Source organism: Lemur catta, chromosome 6, assembly GCF_020740605.2.
Source record: "Lemur catta isolate mLemCat1 chromosome 6, mLemCat1.pri, whole genome shotgun sequence".
Classification (NCBI taxonomy): Eukaryota; Metazoa; Chordata; class Mammalia; order Primates; family Lemuridae; genus Lemur; species Lemur catta.
In genome coordinates, this window is record NC_059133.1 from 9,495,238 (window position 1) to 9,522,203 (window position 26,966).

At 53.8% G+C, this 26,966-nt stretch overlaps 3 protein-coding genes across 4 annotated transcripts in view; 1 reads left to right on the top strand and 2 right to left on the bottom strand.

Annotated features, from left to right (window-relative positions):
• Positions 1-1,959: 1,959 nt before the first annotated feature.
• On the bottom strand, positions 1,960-10,228 carry POLR2F (RNA polymerase II, I and III subunit F). Its single transcript, XM_045552903.1, has 5 exons — positions 10,087-10,228; positions 8,199-8,268; positions 6,627-6,757; positions 2,613-2,684; positions 1,960-2,136 (listed from the first exon to the last, which is right to left on the bottom strand). The coding sequence occupies exons 1-5, from the start codon at positions 10,104-10,106 to the stop codon at positions 2,046-2,048; spliced, it is 384 nt and encodes a 127-aa protein (XP_045408859.1). The 5' UTR covers positions 10,107-10,228; the 3' UTR covers positions 1,960-2,045.
• A 65-nt stretch (positions 10,229-10,293) lies between these two features.
• Positions 10,294-16,897, top strand: C6H22orf23 (chromosome 6 C22orf23 homolog). Of its 2 annotated transcripts, XM_045552902.1 has the most exons (7): positions 10,294-10,364; positions 10,709-10,820; positions 11,599-11,661; positions 14,859-15,041; positions 15,761-15,892; positions 16,092-16,192; positions 16,362-16,897. In XM_045552902.1, the coding sequence occupies exons 1-7, from the start codon at positions 10,296-10,298 to the stop codon at positions 16,431-16,433; spliced, it is 732 nt and encodes a 243-aa protein (XP_045408858.1). In that variant the 5' UTR covers positions 10,294-10,295; the 3' UTR covers positions 16,434-16,897. The 2 variants fall into 2 exon arrangements, with proteins under 2 accessions (XP_045408858.1, XP_045408857.1); XM_045552901.1 differs by lacking the exon at positions 16,362-16,897 and having other exon boundaries at positions 15,761-16,172.
• The window catches only part of MICALL1 (MICAL like 1), a 30,547-nt gene continuing 17,953 nt past the window's right edge, over positions 14,373-26,966 (bottom strand). The window contains exons 10-16 of the mRNA XM_045552896.1: positions 24,551-24,685; positions 23,765-23,891; positions 23,571-23,661; positions 23,348-23,421; positions 21,117-21,231; positions 20,805-20,851; positions 14,373-19,717 (exon numbers count right to left, since the gene is read on the bottom strand). Of these exons, the coding sequence (XP_045408852.1) occupies positions 19,596-19,717; positions 20,805-20,851; positions 21,117-21,231; positions 23,348-23,421; positions 23,571-23,661; positions 23,765-23,891; positions 24,551-24,685 (711 nt within the window). The 3' untranslated portion in view covers positions 14,373-19,595. The remainder of the gene's footprint in view (positions 19,718-20,804; positions 20,852-21,116; positions 21,232-23,347; positions 23,422-23,570; positions 23,662-23,764; positions 23,892-24,550; positions 24,686-26,966) is intronic.

Sequence of the window (26,966 nt, forward strand, 5' to 3'; positions counted from 1 at the left end):
TTGGCAATATTCTTAGAAACCCTATGCTAGTTCCCAGATCCCCTCTAAGTGCTTTCAAATATGTAATAACCTATTCTAGAATTTTGTTAAGGATCCGTCAGTACTAACCTTACATGTTCATAATTTTGACAACCCACCCTTTCCCTTTCATTGAAAGGCAGGACATTGTCCATTTCTGGTCTGTTCATCACTCCTGCTCGCAGTGGGATGAGGGACACAGAGCTGGCAGGGCAGGGAGGAGAGGCTACATCCAAAAGATGAAACCACCACCTCCAAGACCCACCTCCAAGACCCTGCATCCGTGAGACTGACGTGGGAGGAGGAGAAATGACCCCGAGAAGTCAGAAGACCTGGATTGTGTGCATCCCTTAGGTTCTGGATGTGCTCGGGCCAGTAGCTCCGCTTGTAAATAGAGAAAGAGCCAAGTGTTTCTGGAGACTCTGCCCAAACCCTAAGAAAATATAGAACCAATAGTGGTGACAGGTGATTTTTCATTCAAGAGTAGTCAAAACCCAGACCTCGCTGGCCAGATGAGTAGCAAGGGACTCCCCGAAGAGGAGCAGGATGGGAATGGGGAGATGGGAGGAAAAGCACCCTTTTTGTCCCATTTCCCTTACACTATATCCCCTAAGGGTTAACCCCCATTCCCCTCCTCCCCCGCCCAAACCCCATCTCCCTTTAATCACATCTGATACTGAGCAGCCCAGCAGGGAACAAAGAGACCATTTAGAAAAATGGGGCCAAGAAAGTGACCCCCGCACTCTGGGGCGGCTGCCTGGATGCCAACACAAAGGCGGCATTTCAGAGCTGAAATTTCAGCACCCAACTTGATTAAAGGATTCCACAGGCTTGGAGGAGGGTGGAAGGGGGTGCGAAGTCCACTGCTCCCTGAATTAACCCTTCTCCAGAGCAGCAGACGCCCCTCCCACTCTCATGGATGCTCATCATTCCCACCCTGTCCTGGCGCTCCTGTCCCCGGGGCCCTGCCTCTTGGAGAGGGCAGGCAAGCCTGGCTCCTCCTCCTCCTGGAAGGGGAGCTGAAGTGGAATGGAGGTCAAAGCTGGAATATTCAGGGAGCCAATTTTCCCTTCTATCTCTGTTGGTGTCAGTATGCACCCTCTCCCTCTCCCCCTGAGGAGGGAGGAGCCAATGTGACTGGTCCTACCTCAGGGTGGGTAAGCAGGGTGGAGAAGGGAAGAGGACCCATTAGAAACTAAGGCAGAGGAAGGGGGAGCTCCAGCTCTGACTCAACACCTTGGACCCAGGAGCACATCATCCCAGCACCCATCCCAGTCAAGGCCTCAGAGGATCCCGGGCCCACAAAGAAGGGAAAGGACATCTTACAGGGACTGGGAAGAAGGGTATGGGTATGGCAGACCAGAGAGGTGGGCCACAGAGGTCAGTGTGTGGGCAGTGGCCTGGGGAGGAGTGGGGACAGAGCAGCAGAGGCAGGGGTGGGCAGGTGCTTGGTCCTTGCTCCAGCTGCTGACTTGCCCAGCAGGGCTCTGCCTGGGGAGGGTGAGAGATCACTGCACTCCCACACTTCCTGCTGGGGCACTGCTCCTGAAAGGGGATCCGAGCCCATGATAAGAGGCTCGAAGCAGGTCCTTAGGAAACAATGGGTGGCTTGATGAGACCTGCTCTGTGATACTCCTGAGAAGGGAGAAGCCCCTGCAGCCAGTCCCCACTGAAAGGAAATTGGGGGTTTCCGTGGCAACCAGCTCCCTGGGCACAAAGACTCGTCTGTCTGCTGGAAAGGCAGCTGAGGTGTCTGCCCTGCCGCAGCCTTTGCTCTGGTGAACAGGGAGATGAGGAGGGATGCAGGGGATCCATAGGGGCTAAGGGCTTCTTTAAAGCACTGATGGCCACAGGGCCACTGGATAGGTGCACGCTCCAGGCATAGGGCAGTAACAGGGAAGACGCAGGTGGTGGTGTCACAGACAGCTAGAGGTGGAGGGGTTGGAAGGTTGAATAGTTTATTATTTACAGCTGTCATATAAAGTGAGGATGAAAGTGAGCAGGGGTGAGGTCAGGATGACCCCAGCTCAGTCAGTGATGATGAGCTCGTCTACCCCCCAGTCTTCATAGCTCCCATCAGGCAGGTAGCGGCGAATGATGATGGGGATCTTCCGGGCCCTGTGGCAGGGAGAAGTCACAGAACATGAGGGCTGGTGACCCAGGCTCTGCGGCAGAAGGAACAGACTGTATACACATGCGAGGAAAGCAAAGTCCCAGGAGCAGCCTCTTGGGATTGATGAGTGTACTTTGTAGGAAAGCAATTACAAGAAAAAGAATGTTTCCGCATCCCAAGTGTGGGACAGTGCGTCTAGATGGGCTCTGCCATCCCACGGCTGCAGGGAGGAGGGGGAAGAGTGGCGAGACATTGGTAAGGGCCCAGCAGCAGGAACAGCCAGGAGAAGTCCACATCTCATCAGTGTCCTCCCCCTTTGCCTGCCTGCTCTTCCCTCCCCCTCCTCCCTCCTGATGGCTGTTCCTACAGCCACAAGCACCAACTTCCCCAGCCAGGGAAGTGGGAGTGGGCTGTGCAACAGAGAGCCCCAGAGATGCTTCCCAGGGCTCTGGAGGAGTGAACCATGATCTGGGTGACTTACTTGAGCTCCTTCATGGCAATGAGCAAAGGGTCTGTCTCCCCCTCCAGCTCCACCATCACGGGGGCACACATCCTGCAGGAAGATGGACAAGTGTTGGGGACACTGCCAAGTCAAGGACAAGAGCCAAGCAGGCAGTGAGAGTGGGGCAGCATCCTGGTCCTCACCTAGAAAGGTCACCTTCTAGGCATGCAGGCGTGGTGGGGAGCGTGTGCAGGGGCACTGCCAGAGACCTCCCCCAGGGCCCATCGCAGACTCCTGAGCCCAGCGGCCATAGCAGAGTATCCAGGCGGAAAGGGCAGCATGTGCGAAGGCACACCATCCTGACAGCTCCAATCCAACCCACGAGCCCCGCCACAGTGCCCGGCTTACCTCATTTTCCTTCTCTGTTGCAGCAACACCCCCCACCCCCAGAGGTCCTCCATTTCCAGCCCGGCCCCTTCCCCAGCCTCCACACAGGGGCCTGCGGTCAGGGCGCTCATCTGCTTACAACACTTGAGGACTCCTCATGGCTACCAGACCAGTCTGCTCCCTGTTCACCATTTTAGCACTCTCTCATGCTACTTCCCTATATTTACCCCACATTCCAGCCATACCAAACTAGTTATGGTTCCCTGGACATACCATGTTGATTCCTTTCCGTGTGCTCGTACGAAGTTCTTCCTCTCCCTACAAACTGGGGAGAGGGTCAAATGTCTCCACCTTGGAAATCATGTGCTGAATCTTCAGTACCCCAACTCATTTTGCATATGCTTTTCTTGGCACCAGTCTAACTGGACTGTAACTACTTGTTTGGAAGTTTTCCACATTGGACCATGAGCTCCGGGTGGCCCAGGATGACAAGTAATTCACACAGGGGCCCACCCCCAGTACAACACTTGGCCCACAGCAGAGGCCCTACAAACAAAGGGATGCCAATTCTAGGGCCCCCTCCAGCTCAAGTTCCAGCTCAAGTTCACACTAACGGATCCAGAATTACTAGGAAAGCATGCTAAAAATATAAGTTCCTGGGTCATTCTCCTGACCCTCTGAATAGAATCTCTAGTTAAAGGGCCTGAGAATTTGAATTTGCAAAGCTGCCCAGATGATTCTGATAATCAGCTAGTCTAAGAGCAAATTTTATTACTAAATATTCTGATTTCTATTATTCCCAAAAGCCTGAAAATTTCCCAACGGCACTGACCAAGTGTTTAACTTTTCCTATATCCCTTCCCAAAAAGTATTTAAACATCCCCCAAATATAAAACTTTTAAAAATGTGGCAAAACGCTTTTCCTGATCCACATAGGCCCTCTTTTGTTCAAAATATAAATAATTCAAGGGCATTCATTCATCCAGCACCTACTATGTGCATGTGATACACAAACTGAAAGAGTGTGCCTTTAAGTAATCTGTCTTGCACCACGGCCTCTACAAATAAGCACGTCAACCATCCAGTCAGGAAGTGGATGTGACAGACAACATCAGCCACCAGGTGGTGCCAATTAACCATACAAAAACTTCATGCAAAACCTATCTAAGAATTGGTTGTTCAGCACCTACCAAGTGGAGGGTCACAGCCTAGTGCTAGGTATAAGACACAGTCTGGCTGACAGCCGACAGGGAACCACTGAATGGCATCATATCCCTTAATCAGAAGGAGTGCTACAGACTGGACTATGTTGGACCAAGACTTGCACCCCAAGAAAAACAGGACACTTGGACTTATGAGTGGTCTGGACATCAAACTCAAAACCTTTAAGTGCTCCACACTGCCCACCAAATGAACTCCATCTTCTGAACTTAGCACTCAAGGCACTAGTGACATGTTTTCCAGCCTTGTGCCCTAAGCTACTCTCGATCCCCCACCACAATCACACCTGTCTGCCTCCACCTGGACGTTTCCTTGTGCTGTTTCCTGCACCTGGTTACTCACAAAACCACCTCTCTTTATCTGTCGCCACTGGAGTTCTAATCCTTCACGCGGCTTTCCCAGTCACCCCTGCAATCGCTGCCCTCTCTCCTTTTTTGCATCTTTCGCAAAGCACCACTCGTGTCTGTCTTGGGCTCTGGGTATCTGTGCACAGGTCCATCTCCCCCACCAGAAAACACCTGGAGGACTGGGGACCATTTAATCATCCTCATATGCTCAGTAGGTACTAGCACAGTGTCTTAGTGCTGAAAGACTGTTTAACTTGCATATACGCAGTCTGTTTGAAAAATAATTTATGAATTATTCTTCCTCCTCGGCCATTTTTAGCCTAGATGTGCATGTCCCATAGAAAGCTCTGCAATGATGGCACTGTCCTGTATCAGTGCTATCCCTTACAGTAACCACTAGCCATATGTGCTTACTGAGCACTTGAAATGTGGCTAGTAAGACAGAAAATGAATTTCTAATTTTATTTAAGCTTACTTAATTTAAATGGCCACATGCAGCTAGTGGCTACCGTAATTGATGGAGCAGGCCTGGAGGATCCTGACCCCAGTGGTAGCAAAAGATATTATACTGGGCATGGCCCTAATTCCACCCAGAAGAGCAAGTGATGCAACCATGCTGATGAGAGGTCTGCTACTAACGAGTGGGCGAGAACAGTGTTGCCCACCCATAAAACCCTTTATCGAAGGAGATACGGTGGTCATCTCCACCCCACAGGGCTGCAGGAGATAAAGTCTGATGCTGTTTGAACATGAGGGAGGAGAATATACAGACAGCATCGCTGCCCCTCCAGCAAGTAGAGTCCACAAATCTGGCCCCAGCTTTTCTTCCCAGCCTAATTCCCACTATTCCCTACTTGAACCAACCCCCTTCTCCAGATACCCACCATTTCCCAATACAGCCTGTAGGAAGTTTGGGGTAGGGGCTTCTGTCCTCAGCCTCATGCTTCCCCATGGATGACCTTCCATTAGAGTAACACTAACACTCCTGTCCTCTCTCTGTCTCCTCATTTACTCCTCCAGAGGAAGGAAGAGCAACTTACCTGACAGGTGAGCCTAGGGGAAAAAAGAGCAGATATCTGTGGCCCAGCCTCTCTAAGAGTCCCTGCTTTCTCAAAGTCACCTGCAGGCAGACAGGGTGCTTTCTGGTCTATTCTCCATGAGGCCCACAACCTCAGCAGGCATATGAAGGCTGGCACTGCCTTTGGCCAACTAGGTGAATCTGCAGTTATTGGACATTTGGATCTCCATCGTCTAGTGTCAATCTCCTGCATCTTCTTATTCTTCCAAACTCGGGAGAGAAAGGAAAGGCTGCAATGTGTGAATCCCCAGACCACTGCCACTGTTGTGCTGTCCCATCTCTGACGTGCCCTCCAGCTGGAGGGCCCTCCCCACAGTCTACCTCACATCAAGAACTACCTTAACCCACACCTGTAATCCTAGCCCTCTGGGAGGCCGAGGCGGGTAGATCGCTTGAGGTCAGGAGTTCGAGACCAGCCTGAGCGAGACCCCGTCTCTACTAAAAATAGAAATAAATTATCTGGACAACTAAAAATATGTATAGAAAAAATTAGCCGGGCATGGTGGTGCATGCCTATAGTCCCAGCTACTCGGGAGACTGAGGCAGAAGGATCGCTTAAGCCCAGGAGTTTGAGGTTGCTGTGAGCTAGGCTGACGCCACAGCACTCGCACTCACTATCTAGCCCGGGCAACAAAGTGAGACTCTGTCTCAAAAAAAAAAAAAAAAAAAAGAACTACCTTAACCCCTTCCTAACTTGCACACAATGGTCTAGGGCTCTGAATTCACACATTTTGCGCTTCACTAACCTGACAGGCAATCATCTAATTCTGGTTTTGTATTGCACTGTTATTTGACTTCTCAGATGTTCCTGTCCTATTTCTATTAGATCACAAGCTCCCTGAGGGCAGTGGTCTAGAACAATGCCTGGCATACAAGGACAGCACTACCTCTGTTTAGAATGTGAGAGCAGAGGGTGTCAGGGGGTGTCTGTTTTCAGGTGCCAGACTAGGCAGGATCAGTGGCTCAGGGGCTCGATGTGGCCTGACTGATGGACAAGATAGTAAAGGGACACACACTCACGCGATCTGCAGAGCTCGGGTGCCCAGCACGCGGGCTCGCTCATACTTGGTCATGTATGGTGTGGTGATTCGCTTCTGGTTGGCCTGCGGTCGCTCCCCAGAGGGGAGTATCTCTACGTTCTCCTGGCCTTCCTAGACGCCAAGACAAAATAAGAGGGAAAATCTCAGAGGGCATTTTTCCAGGCTGAGGGAAGGGTGATCATCCAGAATCTAAGGGATACACACAATCCAGGTCCACTACCACTACCATTAATGCTCAAAGTATGCCAGGGACCATGTGACTGCTTACAAACCTCACTGAATCCTCACGATAACCTTATGCGGCAGGGATTATAGTCCCCATTTCAGAGGCTTGGAGTCAGCTAAACTTGGCCAAAGTCTCGGACACAGTAATAAAGAGGAGCCAGCTGCCTTATCCAAAAGAGAGGCAGAAGGCCTGGCAATGGGGCAGTCCCGGAATGTTGGCCCTAGAAAAGAAGTCCTGAGCACAATGAATCACCCTAAGCAGGAAGCTAGGAACAAGCACTCCATATTTCAGATTAGGGTGACTGAACGAAAAAGTCAAGTGGCTGGAAACGTTAGAGTGAAGGCAAGAATAGTTATATATTCACATATTTAACAATTCCTTATTAAGCATCTGTTTTATGCCAGACACTGCAATAGCTGCTGAGACAGAAAGTTAGGGGAGTTTCTGCTCTCAAAGAATTCACAGTCTAGAGGGGGAGACAAGAATAAACAGAACAGAGGGTGCTCTGGAGGGATGCGGCATACAATAGAGTTAACAAGAAGACACAGCATTTCTCCCTCCATCAGTCACACAGGACAGAAAGTCCTACTTTATTCCTGAAGCTAGCAACCCACCCACCTAGTTACTCAAGCCATAAACCTGAGCGTCATCCTTGTCATCTTCCACTTTCACAGCCCCATATACAATTCACTAAAATACCTCTCTCACCTGCCTTCTCATCACCTACACTACCAGCACCTACGTCCAAGGCATGGGTCTCTCCCCTGAAGGGCAGAGAGTGTTCCCTAATTGGTCTCTTTCACTCTGGCCCCTCTCCAATTCACTCCTCACTCTTGAGGCCAGAATGCACTTTCTAAAATGTAAATTGGATCATGCCACTCCCTGGCTCAAAACTTCTCAGTGGCTTCCCTTTAGGCTACAAAATCCTGCCTGATGGGGGCCCTGCTTACCTCTCCAGCTTGATCCCAGGCCACTCTCCCCTTTGCTCCCTAAGTAGCCCCACCCTGCAGAGCACCTGGCACATAATAAACATTCAACACACGTTTGCTGAATGAAGGAGACAAGCTGGTAAAGATGTTTCACCTGTCTGTGAACTAACTGCCCCAGAAGCCGCAAGCTATGGACTAAGCGGACAAAAGCTTTCAGACCTACCTTGTGCAGGGCTACTCCACTACCCAGGGCTGGCACACCACTCACTCTCACTGGGGATGCTTATGGCAGGGGCTCTGTCCACGAACACCAGGCAGATACATTCAGATAATTATCACCTGCTGGGCTATTTGGCAGCCTGGGCTGCAGAGGTGGGACTTGAGACTGAATACTGACCTCCTCAGCATTCTCCAAGTCATCTAACCCTTCATCCTCCTCCACATCATCAAAGTCGTCGCCATCAAAACTGTACAAGACGAAATCAGTGAGTTAGAGCATCACTTACTAAAATCAAAGAGGGCAGAGATCTGTGTCTCACCCACCATGTAAAAGGCACTCAGTAAATACCTACTTAACAAGTGAATCAAACTTTTGTTCCATTTGACTCCTTCAATCTTTCCCCATTTGGTCCCAAATTTTGCTAGGACTCATTCATCATCACTGTTTCCCTCTCTACTAGATCACTCCCATCAGCATTTAAACAGGTTATGATCCCTCTTTAAAAAAAAAACCCTTAAAACCTTCTCTTTTCCTTCCTCCCCACAGCCGCAATTCCATGCTCCCCTTTGGTTTTGTTAGAGACAGGGTTTCACTCTGTTGCCCAGGCTGGAGTGCAGAGGCATCATGGACAGCTCACTGCAACCTCAAACTCCTGGGCTCCAGTAATCTTGCCTCACCCTCCTGAGTAGCTGGGACTACAAGTCCATGCCACCACACCCTGCTAATTTTTATTTTTTGTAGAGACAGGGTCTCAATATTTTGCCCACACTGATTTAGAACTCCAGGCCTCAAGTGATCCTCCTGCCTTGGCCTCTCAGAATGCTAGGATTACAGGCATGAGCCACCATGCCCGGCCTCATGCCCAGCCCCATGCCCAGCCCATGCTTCCCTTTGGAGCAAAATTTATGAAAGGGCTGTCCATCCTCACTGTCTCCAATTCGTCTCTTCCCATTCTGCCATAATCTCACTCCAATAAGACTTTTATCCCCACAGCTCCATCAAAACCATTCTCTTCAAGGTCTTTAATGATCTCCACATTGCTAAATCCAATCGACAATTCTTGCTCTCATTTGCCTCCATCAGTGGGCACACTAGGGCCACTCCCTCCTGCTCCATTCACTCTCAAGTGACTGCAAGAACATCTCACTCTCTTGGTGGTGTTCCCCCGCCTCGCTGGCTTCTCCTCTTTCCCTCTAAGCACTCAATGTTGGAATGCTCTCACACTGTGTCACTGGTCATCTCTTCTCTACTGACACTCCTCTGGTGACCCCACCTGTGTCTTAGTTTTGACTAATATACTTCTGCTGACAACCCCCACTTTTTTTTTTTTTTTTTTAACAGATAGGGTTTCCTTACGTTGCCCCAGGCTGGCTGCAAGCAATCATCCCACCTCAGCCTCTCCAGTTACTGGGACTACAAGGCTCCTATGTTTTTATCTTAAGAATAGATCTCTCCTCCGACGGTACACATCCAATCCACCAGGAAATCTTTTTGGCTGTACTTTTAATCTATTTCCAGAATTCAAAACCACTTTTCACCACCTCCACTGCCATCACCCTAGTTCAAGCCACCGCCTTCTCTCACCAAGATGACTGCAACCCTTCCAGAATTTTACCACCCGGTGAAACTGCACAGACGCTCCCCTGGATAACTTACACACTACATACTTTTCCTACTACAGAAGCTCACATGACCCGCATTACCCGCTTGCTTGTGGGACTGTCCCCTCCTCTAGAAACTGAGTGCCTGGAGAGCAGGGGCTACACCTACTTCACCTCAATGTTCCCCTTACAAGACAGGGACCCGCTCAGCGGAAAGTTTGGTGAAAGACACCCTTTTCATGGAGCCTCTCCGGACCCTGGAGCCTGGGGTTATCTGTGCCCAGCCTCTGGCCCGGACTACGTTCCTGGTTCCCCGGCATTCCCTTCTCCAGCTGCGCCGGCCGCCTCCGGACCCCAGTCCCCTCAGCCCCCGGCGCCTGGCTCCTCGGCCTCCTTCGATCCAGGCCCCGCCTCACCCGCCCCTTCCGAGCCTCCCGCAAAGACCACTCCGCTCCCGCACTCACTTGTCCTCGTTGTCTGACATGCCACCCTCGCCGCAGCAAGCCCGCCGTAAGCCCTTGACCCGCGTAGAGACCCGCACACAGCACGACTCCGCCTCGCGCGGCAACACGCGTATCCCGCGCCGGCGCAGTGACGCAGAGGAAGTCACTTCCGGGAGGTAGGCGGAGAGTGGCAAAGGCGCGCATGCGTGGATCGGCGGGCGCGCGTTACTATGGTAGCCAGAGCCGCTAGCAGTCCAGGTCGCGCAGGGTTTCTGCAGGTCACTGGCGCGCGTGCATCGGTAGGGCAGTGGTCACCGTCTCCGGGAGCCCACAGGCCGCTCTCTGTGGGAAGTGGGGCACCCAGACGGGCTCTTTAGAGTGAGGTTTCAATTTTGGCACATCCCCAATGTGTCCTACTGTGACCACGGCTGTCTTAACGCTCCCTTCCTCTCGAGGGGACTTCCTTGCTACAGGCATATCTGCCTGTGTGTCACGGTGGGAGAATTAGGCACTGTCGCTATATTAACTGGCGGTGTCACGATTCTCTGCGCCCGATCCCCGCTCCCTTGGGGGTTTGGGAGTGGGGGACCAGAGATTGGGGCTGGGAGACAGGGGGTATGTCATTGCCTCTTTCCCTCCTCAGGGCCCTCCCATGGCTTCACAGGAGAGGGTGGAGACAGTGACCAAAGGAACGGGGTTCTCGGGCTGCCCCAAGCCAACCACTTACACCCCGGAGACCTGCGAGCTGCTCAGAGGTCAGTGCATTAAGGGACACGAGAAGAGCGGTGTCCTTTAACTCAGTTCTCCCATTCATGACCTGTGGCTTAGCAACTGCTATTTCCTTTTACAGATAAGGAGCCTGGGGTTTCAGAAAGGCTCAAGGTGCTACAGCTTGCAAGGAGCCAAAAGTCAAAGAATGAAGAAATTTAGAGTAGTTAATTACTATTTATCCTTTAAATCACACTTTCAACTTTCCCAAGGAAGCCTTATCTCCTCCCTACCACCACCAGAGTCAGACCAACTGTTGTGTGTCCTCACACTACCGAATACATTTTCCTTCGTTGGGCTTAGCACACCTATAATCAAACAAACTTTAGTGTCCCATCTATCCCTCCAGGTCGTGAATTCCATCATGCAGGGATTGTGCCCGTTTCAGCTCACAGCTGTAGCTCTAGCCCCTCACACATGAGTGAACAAGTGTGAACTCATACATTTGCTCAACAAAAAAAAAATTGTAAACCCTACTGTGTGCTTTAGGCATTGTTTTTAGGTGCTAGAGATACAGCAGTGAAAAAAAAAAAACCCAAAATTCTTGCTCTCATAGAGCCAGTATAGTAGAAGGGTAACAAACAAATAAATAAAATATATAAAACTGAGGTAGTGATGAGTGCTATAGAAAGAATGAAGAAGGAAAGGTAAAGAGGGCATTCTCAGTGCAGAATGGGGATAGGATGTGATTTTAAATTTCAGAAGGGTGAGATGAAGGCATCTGCCTGCAGCCCAGGAGACCTCATAGAATGCTTTATCTTGCAGTGATGATGAAGGAATCCAAACTGACCAACTTCCAGCAGCGCCACATCATGGACACCATGAAAAGTAAGAGGCAGTCCACAGAGGCTCCCTTGGCAGAAGGATTTGGGGCCATATTTTTTTTTTTTTTTTTTTGAGACAGAGTCTCACTCTGTTGCCCGGGCTAGAGTTAGTGCCGTGGCATCAGCCTAGCTCACAGCAACCTCAAACTTCTGAGCTCAAGCGATCCTCCTGCCTCAGCCTCCCAAGTAGCTGGGACTACAGGCATGCACCATGATGCCCGGCTAATTTTTTTCTATATGTATTTTTAGCTGTCCATATAATTTCTTTCTATTTTTAGTAGAGACAGGGTCTCGCTCTTGCTCAGGCTGGTCTCGAACTCCTGAGCTCCAACGATCCACCTGCCTCGGCCTCCCAGAGTGCTAGGATTACAGGTGTGAGCCACCACGCCCAGCCTGGAGCTATATTTTTAATGCTCCTCCATGTTAAGGGAGAGAAGACTTCATTTAAAAAAACAAAGACAGGCCAGGCACAGTAGCTCGCACCTGTAATCCCAGCAATTTGGGAAGCCAAGGCAGGAGGATAGCTTGAGGCCAGGAGTTCGAGACTAGACTGAGCAAGACTTGCTGTCTCTACAAAAACAAGAAAAATTAGCTGAGCTGGTGGTGCATGCCTGTCGTCCCAGCTACTCAGAAGGCTGACGCAGGAGGATCGCTTGATCCCAGGAGTTTGAGGTTGCAGTGAGCTATGATGATGTCACTGTACTCTAGCCCAGGCAACAGAGCAAGACCCTGACTCAAAAGAAAAAAAGAAAGAGGGAATCACATTTCTGCTCCTTGCTCCTGGGACCTTTGCTTCTCTTACCTGGCTATAGGAACTGGCACAATAAATCTCCTGCAGTCTGGCTCTAGCCAATCTTCCCAAGGGATCATGGCCCACTTGAGACCTCCTGCCCAGCCAAGAGAGTCTCAACACTGTCATCTCTGCAATCTGTCCCTCCCTGTTACAGACCATATGTGTCTTCCCAAGGAAATGTATGTTTCTTATTCATAATTGTATCCACTTACAGCTTAGCTAGCAGAAACAAGGCGATTGGCTGAATTGCAATAGGCAAGGCCTTTCCACAGCTCACAGCCCACCTCTCACCACACGTTCCGTTATTTATTTTTAAGGAAAACAAAAAACTGAAAGTACAGTAGTCCCCCCCGCCACGCCCTTATCTGCAGTTTTTATGTTTTCAGTTACCCCTGGACAACCTAGGTCTGAAAATAGGTGAGTATAGTACAATAAGATATTTTTGAGAGAGCGAGAGTGCACATTCATGTAAATTTTATTACAGTATGTTGTTATAATTGTTCTATTTTATTATTAATTGTTGTTGTTAATCTCTTACTGTGCCTAATTTATAAGTTAAACTTTATCATAGATATGTAGGTATAGGAAGAAACATATCACAGGTAGTTCCCCAGGTCATGGACCACCCAACTTACAGCATTCCATACTTACCAACAGGCTCCCAAGCCTCCCCATAAGGATAATTTATAATTAAATAATTAAATTAATAATTCAGGGACTAGTTTCTTCCACACATGAAACAAACCCACATGGCCTAATCGGTTCATTGGCACAGCATCTTTACACTAGCGCTACTCTCATCGTTTATATGGTCAATCAATTACACACAGCATCACTTTTGTCTTACTTTTTCTTTTTGAGACAGAGTCTCACTCTGTTGCCGGGGCTAGAGTGCCATGGCATCAGCCTAGCTCACAGTAACCTCAAACTCCCTGGGCTCAAGCAATCCTCCTGCCTCAGCCTCCTGAGTAGCTGGGACTACAGGCACATGCCACCACACCAGGCTAATTTTTTCTATTTTTAGAAGAGATGGGGTCTCGCTCTTGCTCAGGCTGGTCTCGAACTCCTGACCTCAAGCGATCCTCCCACCTTGGCCTCCCAGAGTGCTAGGATTACTGTGAGCCACCTCGCCTGGCCAGTATGCTGGATTTTCAACAGCAGCCAAAGGGCACCTCCTTTGCTCGAAACCCTCCAATCGCTTCCTACCTCATACAAAGTAAAAACCAGGCTTTCCAGAGGCTCCCGTGACTTCTGACCTCTACTCGCCCTGCTTACCCAGTCTCTTGCTGTCAGTTAGACACTCTAGGCATGCTCCCACCTGAGCACCTTTGCTCTAGCTGTTCCCTCTGTCTGGAATGCTCTCTGTCAAAATACCTGCAGAGCTGGCTTCCCCACCACTCTGGGGTCTTTTCTCGAATGTTACCCCCTTCATGAGGCCTACCCTGGCAACCCTATTAAAACTGTGAGCCCCACTGACACACCCCGTGCTTCAGCCATCTCATGTACTACACAGTATGTGACACTTATTTCATCATCCTCTGTACCCCTCCCGCTCCAGGGGAGCAGGACTTTTGGCGAGCTTCCCACTTTCCCCCAGTGTCCAAGGCCTGGCTCGGGGTAGATGCCCAGTACACACTTGCTGATGCATGTAGGAGTGGACAGGTCGAAAAGGTAGACAGGCCAGATCGAAACAGGGGATGGGGCTGCTCTAAGCTGGGCTTTAGGGCAGTTGGGAGGAGACAACTGACCAGACAGGTCACATACTTGGCTAGCCTGGGGAGGAGCCTCAGGCATGGCCAAGGCAAGGGGACAGCAGGAGGCACAGGCATCTGTTACAATCCAAACTGTCCCTCCCTGCCCGTGGACCAAGCAGACAGTTTTAGGAACCCATCTATAGAAATAAGAGCACCAGTACAGAGATCTGATGTACAAGAATGTTTATTGCAACATTGTTTGTAGTAGTAAAAAACAAACAGAAAAGCCTGGAAACAACCTGAATTTCTAAAACTAGGAGGCTAGCTGAATAAATAATGTATCCATTCTAAGAAGTAGTATATAGCTATAAAAAATAAGTTAAATATAAGTGGATTGATCTGGAAAGATGTCCAAGATAAATTGTTAACTGGAGAGTCTGTTATTGAATACATTACAGTATGATCCAGTGTTTGAAAAAAGAATCTTATATGCATATATAAAATATGCACATTTATCTTTGAACATGTTTGTATAAGCATCAAAAAGTAAGAAAAGTGCCCACCAAATTGTTACCACTGCTCATTGTAGGCGGTGGGATTGGAGAAGGGAAAATCTTCTGTACTATTGTACTTGTTATAACAGGCAGGCATCACTTTTATTTAAAAAAAAAACAAAAGCCAGCGAGGTCCTTCCATCCCGACTCTTCCCCGCAGGAGGAGACACTTTGCCTCTACAGTGCAGCCCAACATCCAGCCAGAGGGTCTTCCCTTCCAAGCAGCCAGCCTCGCCCATCTACCTGCCTCCCATCCTGGCGGCCCACTCCCACCTGCGGCCCGCCAGCGTGTGCCGAGCCAACGGAGCCTACAGCCGGGAGCAGTTCAGGCCTCAAGCCACCCGTGAGTGAGACGGCCTCTGCTGGGGCCTCTCACCCATCTCCCTGGGTGGGGACAGGGACTAGCAGCCCCCAGGGCAGGTGTGCAGGTAGCTAACCATATTCTAATGCTTTTCATACTCATGAAGAACTCATGTTCTTCAGCCGTGGCACATGTTAGCTTGGGGGTGTTCAGGGTGCAGGGAAACCAATTAGGCGGTCCTCCTTTTTCATTCTGCAGAACGCTCATGACTAACTGGATTCTACGAGTCCCTGGTAATCCTTTGGCTCTCAGGCCTCAAGGCCACTGTTCTCTTGCCCTCACGTGGCCCCTGGAATTGAGCTCCTCTGCTCTCTAGCCCACTTCATGGAGCCATTCGTCCCCTCTTCCCACTTGCCATCGGACGTAACTTTTGGCCCAGATGCTCCTAACATCTCCCCACACGCTCTACGCACAGGTTGCCACTCCAGGCATCAGAGGCCCTAGGAGGTTCCCGAGCTTTCTCAGCCCTGCTGTGCACCAAAGCAGTGTGTGGGTTATGACAAAGCCCTTTTCCTGGTTCTTTCAACCTCTTCCCGCCTATCTTCACATGCTACGCTCAGGTGTACCCAGGGTGGAAGAGGCTGGGGCTGCAGGAGCCCTGTTCGCATGGCTGGAACTTGCAGCAGGCTTGTGCAACTGGGGACACAGACCATGAGGGGGCAACCTTCACAACCTACATAGGCCATTTCCCGACCCTGCAGGAGATCTGGAGAAGGAGAAGCGAAGACTCCAAAGTATCCTTGCCACTGGGAAGGACCCAGAGGAGCGGAAAAGAAAGGCCCCTCCTGTGCCACAGGAGGACCCAGCCCCTGAGCTGGACCGGTTTGAAGAGTGTAAGTCACCCAGGGGCCAGTCATGCAGGTGGGTGAGGACAATGTGTGGAGTGGCCCAGGATTGGATGGGGGGGATCCCTGAGGGCCAAGAAGTGAGAAACACCATTTTGACAATAGAGCGCTTCCTCTCCCCGAGAGGGGCATCTGCTGCCCCGCACCCTCACAGCCCCATGTGCTGACAGCCTTCTCCACCGTTCAGTGGTGAAGGAAATCCAGGACAGGAGAGACTTCCTGGCTGACATGGAGGCCCTGGGACAGGGCAAGCAGTACCGAGGAATCATCCTAGCAGAAATCTCCCAGGTAGAAAAAACCACCAGGGAAGTGGGGAAGGGAGGGGCCCACCATGAGTTTGAGTAGAAGTCAAGGGCCAGCCATGCCTGTGGGGTTCAGGAGTCAAGCTCTAGCTCACATCTGTGACAGCTCCTCCGGTTTCTGCCTCTAATACTGGTTTCCCTGGTGTCCTTTGCAGAAACTACGGGAGATGGAAGACATTGACCACAAGCGGAGTGAGAAACTTAGGAAGGCTCTTGCCACCTCTTAATCTGCCTGCAGGGACAGGGGCAGGGTAGCCCAACCTTGAGTCCACCCCTTTGCCAAGAAGGCTCATCCCCAGATCAGCCCAGCCATGTCAAATGGTCACACAGCACTGCCCTGGCCCGCGGTTCCCCGGCGCATACACAGCAGCCTAGCCCTGCCCACAGAGGTCAGCTGTTGGAGCCTCCGCGCTCCCAGTCACAGACACAGACTTCGAGTCTTTTCTAGGGGAAAGAGTCCCATCCCATCCACAGTGAAAGCGAAGCCCAATCCCCCACCCCAGACGTGTGTCTAAAGGCACCCACCAGGCCCTCTTCCCGCCGCCTCCAGCCTGTGTGTCCTGCCCATTTAGTTTTCTGAACTTAGGAATGATTTCAATTCCTTTCTCCCAACCTGTCTCTAGATCTACTTGACTTCTTACCACGTTTGGCAAATGTTCAACCACGATGATTAACTGGCAATAAACCACATTTAACATGGGTCATTACATGTACTATTTTGTTTTCAGAGGGATAAGGCTTATTTGTCCAAGGAGGTAGAATTTGTCAAGCACAGATGGCTTCTAGCTACCTCTTTGCACATTTCAAGTGGAAGTGGGAACCCCTGCTCTGGAGTGCCCCATGGCTGGGCACTGTGGAGGTGCTGAATTTCACTCTCAGTTATCTCAATAAACTGGGATGGTTCCTTATTCCTCCATGAAAACTAAGGCTCACCAAGATACTCCAACCAAGGGCATTTAACTAGCAAGTAGCCGACTCAGGATTACGGTTAGCTTTATGTATGTCCACTAAACCCATGACGCACGGAAAGAAACACAAAGGGTGGGAGGAAGCACAAAGGGTCCAGACAGAAAGAGCCCTGGCTTTGGAGTTCCAAGCCCAGCACGTGCCGTGTTACCTTGGGCAGAACCCACAGCCTCAGCGCCCGTTTGCCCATCTGTGAGGCCCTTTAAGAGTCACCTGACAAGGTGAGCAGCCCCCACCCCTGGCCTGGTACACAGTTCACTGGTCCCCTTCCCTCTGGCTTCTGGCACCCATGAGCCTTCTCCAGTGCTCTGTCATTTTCCTATCTCCATACATCACCAAAATATTTTGGAACCAACCCTGTCTCCTGCACCTGGAGAGAGTCGCACAATCCTATCAGGTCACATGACCCACGTTTTGGTTTGCAGAGTAAACATGGCCCTGTGAGTGGAGAGGCCCAGATCAAGGCTGGCTCAGGAATGTCGCATGGGAAGCCTGTGCCCACACACCCTCGGGAACCTGAGGGCAGAGGGTACGATATGATGGGAACAGCTGTCCTCCACCTCAAAGACCCCACCACATGGCAGCAAAATGGACAACCCCAGGACAAATTCTGCACAACCTTGATAACCTTGGTATCTGCCTATTGTTAAATTCAAATTATTTGTCAACATTTACAAATTACACACAAAAGCTGGATTTCCAGCTTGTTATGAAAAATGGAAAACATCTGGCAACACTGGGCCCGCATTCATTTCCAGAGGCTACCACTGACTTGAGTGAGAGAGAATGTCCCCTTGAGCTGTGGCAGACACTCCAGTTCACCCCGGCTCCAACCACCCTTGTCTGCTAACACCAAAACAGCCTATCGGAGCCACCCTTCGGGTTACATCTGGCCCGGTTCACATGTTACCTGCCTGGCCCCAGAAAGGCCTTGGCGTTGGTGGCCCCAGCTCCAGGTCAACAGGCATGTTTGGAAGGAGGCCGCCAGGGGCCACACAGCCTCCCTGCAGAGGAAGAGGATGCTGCCCAGTGGCAGGCAGCAAGGGTCAAGGTCCCTCTGGGAGGACAGCCCCAACATGGGCCTGGGCCCTCTGGGCACCCAGAGATGCCCAGCCACGAGGCGTGGCAGAGGAAGGCAGACGTGGCCGTGGCCTGAGGCTGCAGGGCACTGGCAGCTGAGGTTGTCTCCGTTTATTGTTGGTGAGGAAAATTCTCGCAAGTTAATACAGTGTGATCTTTTCCCAGAGGTGTGTTGAGGGAAGGAGGCCTAGTGGCGTCCCAGAGATAGCTTATAGTAACAGTGCTTTGACAAAGGGCTGCTGGGCGAGTTCCCTGGGGAAAAAGGGGTTGTCCCCATCTCTCCTCCTCTCCTACAGCCATCCCAGTGGGGCGAGTGGCTGTCAGTCCTCAGGTGGAAATGCGATGGGGGGAGGAGACAGACTAGCAGTGACCACAAATGGGCACGGGCCCCCACCCCCTGACCCTGGTGTGGGGGAGGGAGGAAGCCTACATTAAGGGTCAGACTACATACAAGTTAAAGAGCCAGGATAGCACCGTCCCTAGGCTGATGATCAGGAACCAGAGGCCCTTCCTGGGGGACTCAGCACCGGGGGAGTCCCGCAGGCACCACTTGCCCCAGCACGGCCATCACAGCCCTGGGAGATGAGGTGCCCCATGCAATGAGGGGAGATGAGGGAAGTGCCCCTAGAACTCTGAGGAAGAGAGGGAGGGCAGGATCTGCCTTGAGGGCCATGGCAGCCATGGTGTCTGACAGCACAGACCACTCAGTAGCGAACCCAAACTTAACGAGACACTTCACAAATGAGCTCCTGAGTGAGGAGACCCTGGAATTCAGGGGCGCCCACACTGGACAGGAAGACAGAGACTTGGAGCCAGGGCTAGGGCAGGAGGAAGCCAGTGTCGCCGAGCTCTGCTTGCTGGCCTGCCAAGAGGAACAGAACCCTGGAGGCGGGTGACCCAGGCCAGAGGTCACCACGGGCAGAACTCTGACAGCCAAGAATCCCATCTGGATGTGGCACAGAGGGAAGAGGGACCAAGCAGCTGCCCCATCACGGCAGGGGCTGGGCAGGACGAGGGGGCAGACGTGCTTGGCTGCTGCTCCTCTCTGGACACTGGGACTCTGTTTGCCCCTCGGGTCAGTCACAGCATCGGGAGTCATTAGAATCAGACAGGGAGGGGTGAGTCACAGCTGCCTGGGGCTCAGAGAGGAGGGAAGAGGATTCTTTGGCCCAGTCTAGCTGGAGGACCCTGAGGAGGGAGAGGCCGTCACCTGGAGGCTGCCTTCCCGTAAGTCGCCTTTCCTCTGGACTGTTCTGAGGGAGGCAGGTGACCCCCTCCTGGCAGAGCACAACCCAGGGGCTGGTCCAGGAGTGGTGGCAGTTCCTGGCTGGCTTCCCTCGTTGTTAGCTCTTGTCCCCGGGGGACTTGCTCTTGGTATCACGTTTGTTTCCTAGCAGTTTCAGCACCTTCATGGTCTTGAACTTCCCCTTCTTCTTGCCCTCGGGTTCAGCCTCCTTCTGGAACTCTGCAGCAGAGAAAGGGGAACACTTAACAAAGTGAGGAGGCCCACGGCAGTGATGCAGGCCTGGGCGTGTGGCTGACAGGGGCCTGGCCCAGCCCCACACCTCCCACGTGGAACCCTGGACAAGTCACTGCACCTTTCCCAGCCTCCTTTTCTTCATCTAGAAGATGGGCCCCTACCGTCTCCCAGGGTTTTGGCAAAGACCAAGAGATAAACACACACGAGAGCAACCCGGCAACTTGAGCCTGGCAGACATTTGTCTATAAAAGGCCCAATTTACTGAGGCTGGTGCTCACAGCTCTGTGGGTTACAACACAAATGCTGACTGTCAGAGCTAAAAGAAACCTCAGAAATCCTCTGCCCAAGCCCATAATTTCACAGATAAGGGAAATGTGGGCCTTTGAAATGGACTGATACCAACTGAGCTCTCTGGAGGGCCAGGCCCTGGGCTAAGTGCTGTACAGGTTACCTCGGTCATCCTCAGTACATGCCTGGGAGGGGGCCAGTGTCACCCCCATTCTGCAGATATAGCATGAGACCGGAGTGCTGGAGCGGCTGGCTCAAGTCACCCAGCTAATAAGTACCAGAGGCGAGACTAGAACCCCACAGTCTGACTCAGGCCTGAATCAAGACTCAACCACAAGGCCACAAAGTGAGTCACTGGTGGAACCAAGATCAAAACCCAGATCCCCTGACTCAAGTCCAGTGCTCTTTTAACCGTCAGGCACCATCTGATCCCCAGGGACCCCACCCAAACCAGCCGCAGCCCTCAAGGAGGAACGCACAGCTTAAGGCAAACCTACCCTGGGAAAATGCCCCCCACACGCCACAGTCCTGCCTGTGGGATCCGGGCAGCCTGTGGCCTTCCTCCAAGCCAGGCCACAGCCTTCCTGGCTGTACGCTGGCCTCCCTCGCCACACACGGCCTCCCCAGCCAAACAGGGCTGGGAGTGTGTGCACAGCCACCCCTGCAGCGCCTGCTCCTACCTCCCCCTCAACCTGCCCCGCCCCTCCCTTCCCCAGGCTGCAGTTCAAGTTTCAGGTGGGCCCGAACTCCCAGGCACCAGCCTTAGCCCCAGGAGGGGCCTCACCTTTCTTCCTGATCATGGCTTCCAACATCTTGTCTTCCTCTTCTTCCCTGAAGAGAGAAAGGGAAGCTGAGCGTCCCACACGAAGAAGGAGCAGATGATCTCAGTCCCTCCCAGCCTCGAAGTCTACGCTCAGCTGAGCAAAGCCGCCTGGCGATCACCGGCAGGAGGGCAGGAGGCTGGGCCCTGGCGTGTGAGGCTGTGACTCGGGCTCTGCCAGGGAGCTGCCCCGCCCATGGGGCCCTAGGCATGGCAGGCTCTGGGCCCCTCCCCCAGGGGCCCCCTAGCCGGGAGTCCCTCCCTCTGCCATGTCACCTCTGCCGGTCCTCGTCCAGGCAGTTGATGATGGCGTTGCGCTGCTCGATGAGGGTCACAAGCTCCTGCATCAGCACCTTCTCCCGGCCCCGGTCCTCCTCTGTCCAGTCCTTTTCTGCCCAGGGAGAAAAGCTGGGGGCGTGAGAGGTGGGAAACCCTCCCCCCAGGCTGCCAGGGGCCATTGCCTAAGTGCCATAGGCCACTGAGGGCCAGCCCCACGCTGGACACCAAGAGCACAGGAAGGAGGGGCCATTTCTGCAAGTTCCTGGGGAAAGGAAGGTTGGGGTAGAAGAGACCAAGGATACCAAGCTGCCCACCCAAAGCCCTGCAAGGGCCCCTTGCACAGCACACGCCAAAGTGTCCTGCTCGTGTTCACTCATCTACTCAGCGAATGTTCACTGGGTGGCTTCTCGCAGGAGGCAGGATTTGAGTGGGCCGGGGTGAGACACAGGTAGGGAGACAACAGGGAACCCCAGGGGTCCTCATGCAGGAGAAGCAATGTGACCCAAGTGGCATACTGGGACATTCATCCAAGGCCACAGAGGAGAGTAGACTAGAGGGGACACTGGGGACAGGGATGCCATGCATACCTGCTACCCCTCGGACCTCCTCTCCCCTTAAGACCCCTGCCATCCCACAGGACCACCCTCAGGGGCCCACCTGGGCCTCAGTATTCCCTCCTCCCCCACCCGCCCTGCAGGCCCCAGGGATAGGTACCCACACTTGGCTTTCCCTCCACAACAGCTGCTGCCACAAGCCGCCCCACCTGGAAATAAATATCCTGAGGTCCCCTCAGCCACTGTCACATTCCCCTACTGTCTCATTCTGCCAATATTCAGAAGCAGGTGACCCAACCCAGTTTTGGGGACAGGGTAAAACCTCAGAGTCACCATCCAAGTTTAAATCCCACTCTGCCACTTCTCAAATCTGGGACCTGAGTAAGTTATGTCCCCAGTCTACATGTGGGGAAACTGAGGCTCAGGGAAGTGAAGTTCTTGACCAGCATCACCCAACAAAGTTGGAGCCAGTATTTGAACCTGGGTAGCCTGACACGCCCAAGTGACGGTCCTTATGGTAATACTGGACTCGGGACCTTGTAAACCAGCCTCACCCTCCAAAGGCAACATCCAGGACAGGCTGACAAGCCTCAGGGTGTGCAGCCACCACATAGGGCCGGAGAAGCCACAGCAAGCCCAGGTCCGGGCAGAGGCACTGTGCCCACTCTGGCCACAGGGTGTCGCTGTGGCGCCCTCTCAGTGGTGGCCGCGCCCAGCCTCCTGGAGGCCTGGAGTGACTCACAGATGGCAGTAGAAGCCAGGAACATTCTGCGGCTTCCCCAGGGACACTCCAGCCTCCCAAGTTGCCCAGTCAGTGGAGAGGCAGGACCACTGTCCCAGCAAGCAGGAGGGGCCATGTGTGCAGGGACAGGCCCTGGCCAGAGACACAGATAGAGGCCCAGCTCCGTCACCAGTGGGCGAGTCCCTCTACCTCCCTGGCCTTCTCTTTCCTCATCTGGGAAGTGGGAACGATGGCCCGGGGTGGGCACCATGCCTGGGCCATAGGAAAGTGGTCAAAAGCCCTGGCTACCAGTCCTGGACTCTCCACAGTCCGTGGTCTCCGTCTGCAGCTGCGGGTCACCGCATGTCATGGCCACAGGACACAGAAGGGGCCTCCCTCACCAAACCCCAACTCAGCCTCACAAAAACCATCAGCATCTCAGAGGGTACAGAGAGTTTTCCTATCCGCCATCTCCTGGCCCCAAGAATTGCCTATGAGGTGGGTGCCTTCCATCCTGTCTAGCACTCGAAGCCACTGAGGCTCAGTGAGGCTAAGAAACCTGCCCGAGGTCACGCAGCAAGTAAGTGGCGTAACACAGGACTGCCTGACCCTACGCCCAAATCAGGCCGGGCTGGTCGTGGGCCTGGCGTTCACCAAGGGCCCTTCGTGCCTGACATCATGATGTCCACACCCCCACACTGTCCATATGGTCCCCTTTCCTGCTGTGGCTCTGGCCTACTTACCACCTTAGACAGTCTCTCCCATCCTCAGTGACCCAGGTGGTCCCTCCTGCCTCCCGCTCCCGGCCCTGTCACCAGTCTGCCTGTGCACCCCCCACCGAGGCTCTGATCATCCACTCCCCGCGGGCAGGGGAAGAAGCAGGTCCATTCCGCCATGTCCCCTGCCCCCTCGCCCCAGGGCAAGTGCCAGGGAGTGCGGGTGGCCGTGCTCACCTGGCTTGTTGAGCAGGCACCGGAGCTCGTACTCGACGTCAGCCTGGCGCTGCTCCAGGCTCTGCTGCTTGAAGCTGGGGGTGGGAACGAGGCGACTACTGACAATTCTGCCCTGAGCCGCAGTGATGGGGGAGGGCGTAGTGATGGGGGAGGGCGAAGGCTCTCGGTTCTAAGCTCTACACATTCCAGGAGGGAGCCAGGGCCGAGGGGGTGGGGGACTCACACATAGATGAGCTCGGACTCTCGCCGCACCAGCAGGTGCTTCTCATGGATGAGCTTGAACCAGTCCACCAGCATGTCATCCTCACGGCCCTCTGGAAGCCAGACAGTCGCTGAGACCGGGGCTGGCAGCCACTCCGGGCTCGGCTCCCCACCAATAGAGGCTCCCACCCCAGCCCCAACCGCCAACTCCCGCACCATTCGCGCCTCCACGCAGCTTCTCCTCCAGCAGGACCCCACGGTGCTCCAGGGCATCCAGCTGGCGCTCAATGGTGTCCATCTCTCCATAGATGTCCTCCTCGGGGATGTACTGGTCAGCCTGGACCTGCCAACAGCACCCTGGTCACCAAAGGACAGCTGACCCCTCCCCTCGCCTGTCCCCCTCTGGCTCAGGCGGCTGCCAGGAGCTCTGTCCCTTATTCTGGCCAGCACTGGCCACTGCAGGCTGCAGGGGCCCTGGCCCCGGCCCTGGCCCCCATGCCAATGTGGTATGAAGGCAGGGTCCCAGTGTGGGGAAGGCGTCAGTGTGGGGACAGCCACAGCATGCCACTGGTCCCAGCATGGACAGACACAGCAGAGGGAGGTACAGCTTCCCACCCTTCATGGAAACGCGTCCCTTTCTCTGCCACTCCAGCAAGGATATCACAATGTCAGTGAGAGTAACCCTATCAGAGATAAACTTGAGAACACTCTAATCAGTTTAAGTAGCAGCATATCTTGTAAGTGCTTTGATACTTGAACTATTGTTAGTATCAGATTAATCGCACCACATACTACTCTAGGCTGCAAAGGGCTAATCTGTTCTAAATCCCCCTGCCTGCAAGTCAGACCTTCCATCTGGGCCACCCAAGAGCCCCCTCTGAACATCTGGGGGCAGCTGCCCAGACACCCAGCCTCTCCCAGAGTCCCACGGGAAACCTGCCGCTGCCGCGGGGAGGGCGCTGGGCCCCAACCAGCCAGGTCTCTGGGGCCCCCAGCTGCTACCTTGCGTTTGATGAGAGGAAATCCGTGTCCTGGGGCAGGTGGCCGCACTGGCTTGGATCCCTTGGTGGCCTTCTTTGTGGTTGGGGAGGCTGCAGGTGATGGCTTCCGGTTAAAAGGATTCTCCTTGCAGGAAGACTAAAGGCAGGGAGACAGAGGATAAGGACAGAGGATAAGTCTGGGAAGGGGGCAGTGGAGACCCCAGCAGTCCAGGACCCCAGGCAAAAAGAGAGTCTCCTCGAATCCAGTCTCTGCTGCACTCAGTCATTCAACAAACCTTTCCAGAACACCTCCCACGTGTCAGCTGCTGTGCGGGCTGCTTTTTACACATTCTTGTTTAATTCTCACAGCCGCCCTGCAAAGCGGGCGCTGCAATGCCCACTTCACAGCTGACTCAACTCAAGTTCAGAGAGGTGAAGTAATTTGCTCAAGGCCACCCACTTCCCAAGGGCCCAAGCTAAGGTGAGACTGTGTGTGTCAGGCCTGGGCAGCCATCCAGCATCGAGGGGCAGTGGTCACAACATGGGGCTCAGGCAAGGACAGGGCTACGGTGGCTGGTTCAGGCCGCACAGCCACCTTCTCCCCAGTGGGAACTGTGAGGCTCGGAGAGGTGAAGCTGCTCACCAGGGTCACCCAGCCAGGAGCACAAAAGCAGGAACCCCTCTGGCCAGCAGATGAAGAGGAGGGTAGCTCCTCCCTGCCTGGGAAGGCCCCCACCCTCTGCTGCCCAGCCCACCCCCATGCGCCCAGAGCCCAGACTCTGCGTCCTTCCATCCCTGTGGGGAGACCCCTGTCCTCTCTGAGTCCAGCACAGCCGGGTGGCCCCACCACATGGGCCACATCAGTGCTTCCCAGCCACTCTCCCCAGCTCCTCAGAAGCAGGCGTCATTGTGGGTCCCTTACAGAGGCCCCACCTGAGGTCCACAGTGCTCTGAGAGCCAACGCAGCTTTCTCCCCACGACTGGGTGGCTGCGCCAGCTCAGCAAGCGTCTTTCAAGGTAGCAGCTGCTCTGGGATTTCTGCAGCACGGGCAGTGCTGTGGCCCGAGTCGGGGGGTGGCAGGGAGGTAGGCGTTGGTTCCCACAGGGCAGCACCGCCCAGCGGGCCAGGGCGGCCACCTAAGACCCATCTCCTGCCGCTACTGCCTAATCCTGGGGTGAGGGTGCTTGGGGGTCCCCCACAAGGAGGCACACTTGGCATTCTGCCCCCTCCCTCCACAAACACACCCAAGGGCCCCAGCAGAGCCAAAGTGCACAAAGCCTCTCTGCCCCGCAAGGGTTTTCAGCCTTTTCTGAGCCACAGAACTCCCTCAGACCCCTCTCTCGCACGGCCCCAGGACAGGAGACAGTGTCTGAAAGGGCTGCTGGTGGGGGCATGAATCCAAGGTTGATCCACCCCACCCCGCCACCACCTCCAAGGAACTCAGGGGGTCCTCAGAACAGTCTGGAAATTTGGTGCTGCCCAGGCCTTCACTACCAATGGGAGCCTGAGGCCTTCTCAAAGTCACGCAGCAGAGGCGGCGCATAGCCAGCATTAGCACCCGGGAGGCTGCTGGCCAGGCCAGGGAAGGTTAAATGACGTCTGAAAGGCACAAGCGGTGGACCAGCCGTGGTCAGGCCACGACTACAGCCACCCCACGTGAGCTGTCCTGCCACCCTCCACCTGGTGCTGGACAAGCCTCGGGCACTCGGCCCCAGAGCGTGGGGCTGTCCAAAGGGCTGTGGCTGCGAGAGAGGCCCCTCTTGCACTGGGTGCCCAAAGGAATGTCTTGACCCCCGGAGACCCCCAGGTTCTGCGCATGGAGCTGAGAAACAAGTGAGCCAACGGCTCACAAAGAATCTGAGCAGGAGCTGCCTGGGACGGGCACCCAGCCAGACCCTCCTCACACCCACCTCTCCCCTGCAAAGAGACAGCACCAGCAAGGGCCTAGGAGGGGACCCAGCTAGGGGAGCCTGAGGACAGGGCTGTGTCTGGTCTCCTCTGCAAACACGCCCCACCCACGGCACTCAACAGAAGCACCCAGTAAAGGTGTGTGTCCCGGGCCCTTCGGCCTGTTGGGGGCTGAGCCCTGGGCACTATAAACTCTGCACGCAGTGGCACAGTCACTTCAGCACCTCCCCCTGACCTGGCCATGAACACCTCGAGGACAGGGGCCACCACGTCTGCATGGCCTCTGGAGCCCAGGCAGCCCACACACATGCACACAGGAGGTGCTCAGTAAACGCCGGCTGCCCCAGTCTATGACGGGCAGGCCGAGGTCTCTAGACAAGGGAGTCAACCCCGCCCCTCTGCACTCTACCCCAGATCGCCTTCTAGAACAATTGTTACCCCTGTCTCGCTGAGCAGACTGTGAGCTGCTGGAGGGCAAGGACAGGGTCTTAATGCAACTGTGCCCAGGGTCTGGCAGCAACAGAGCCTG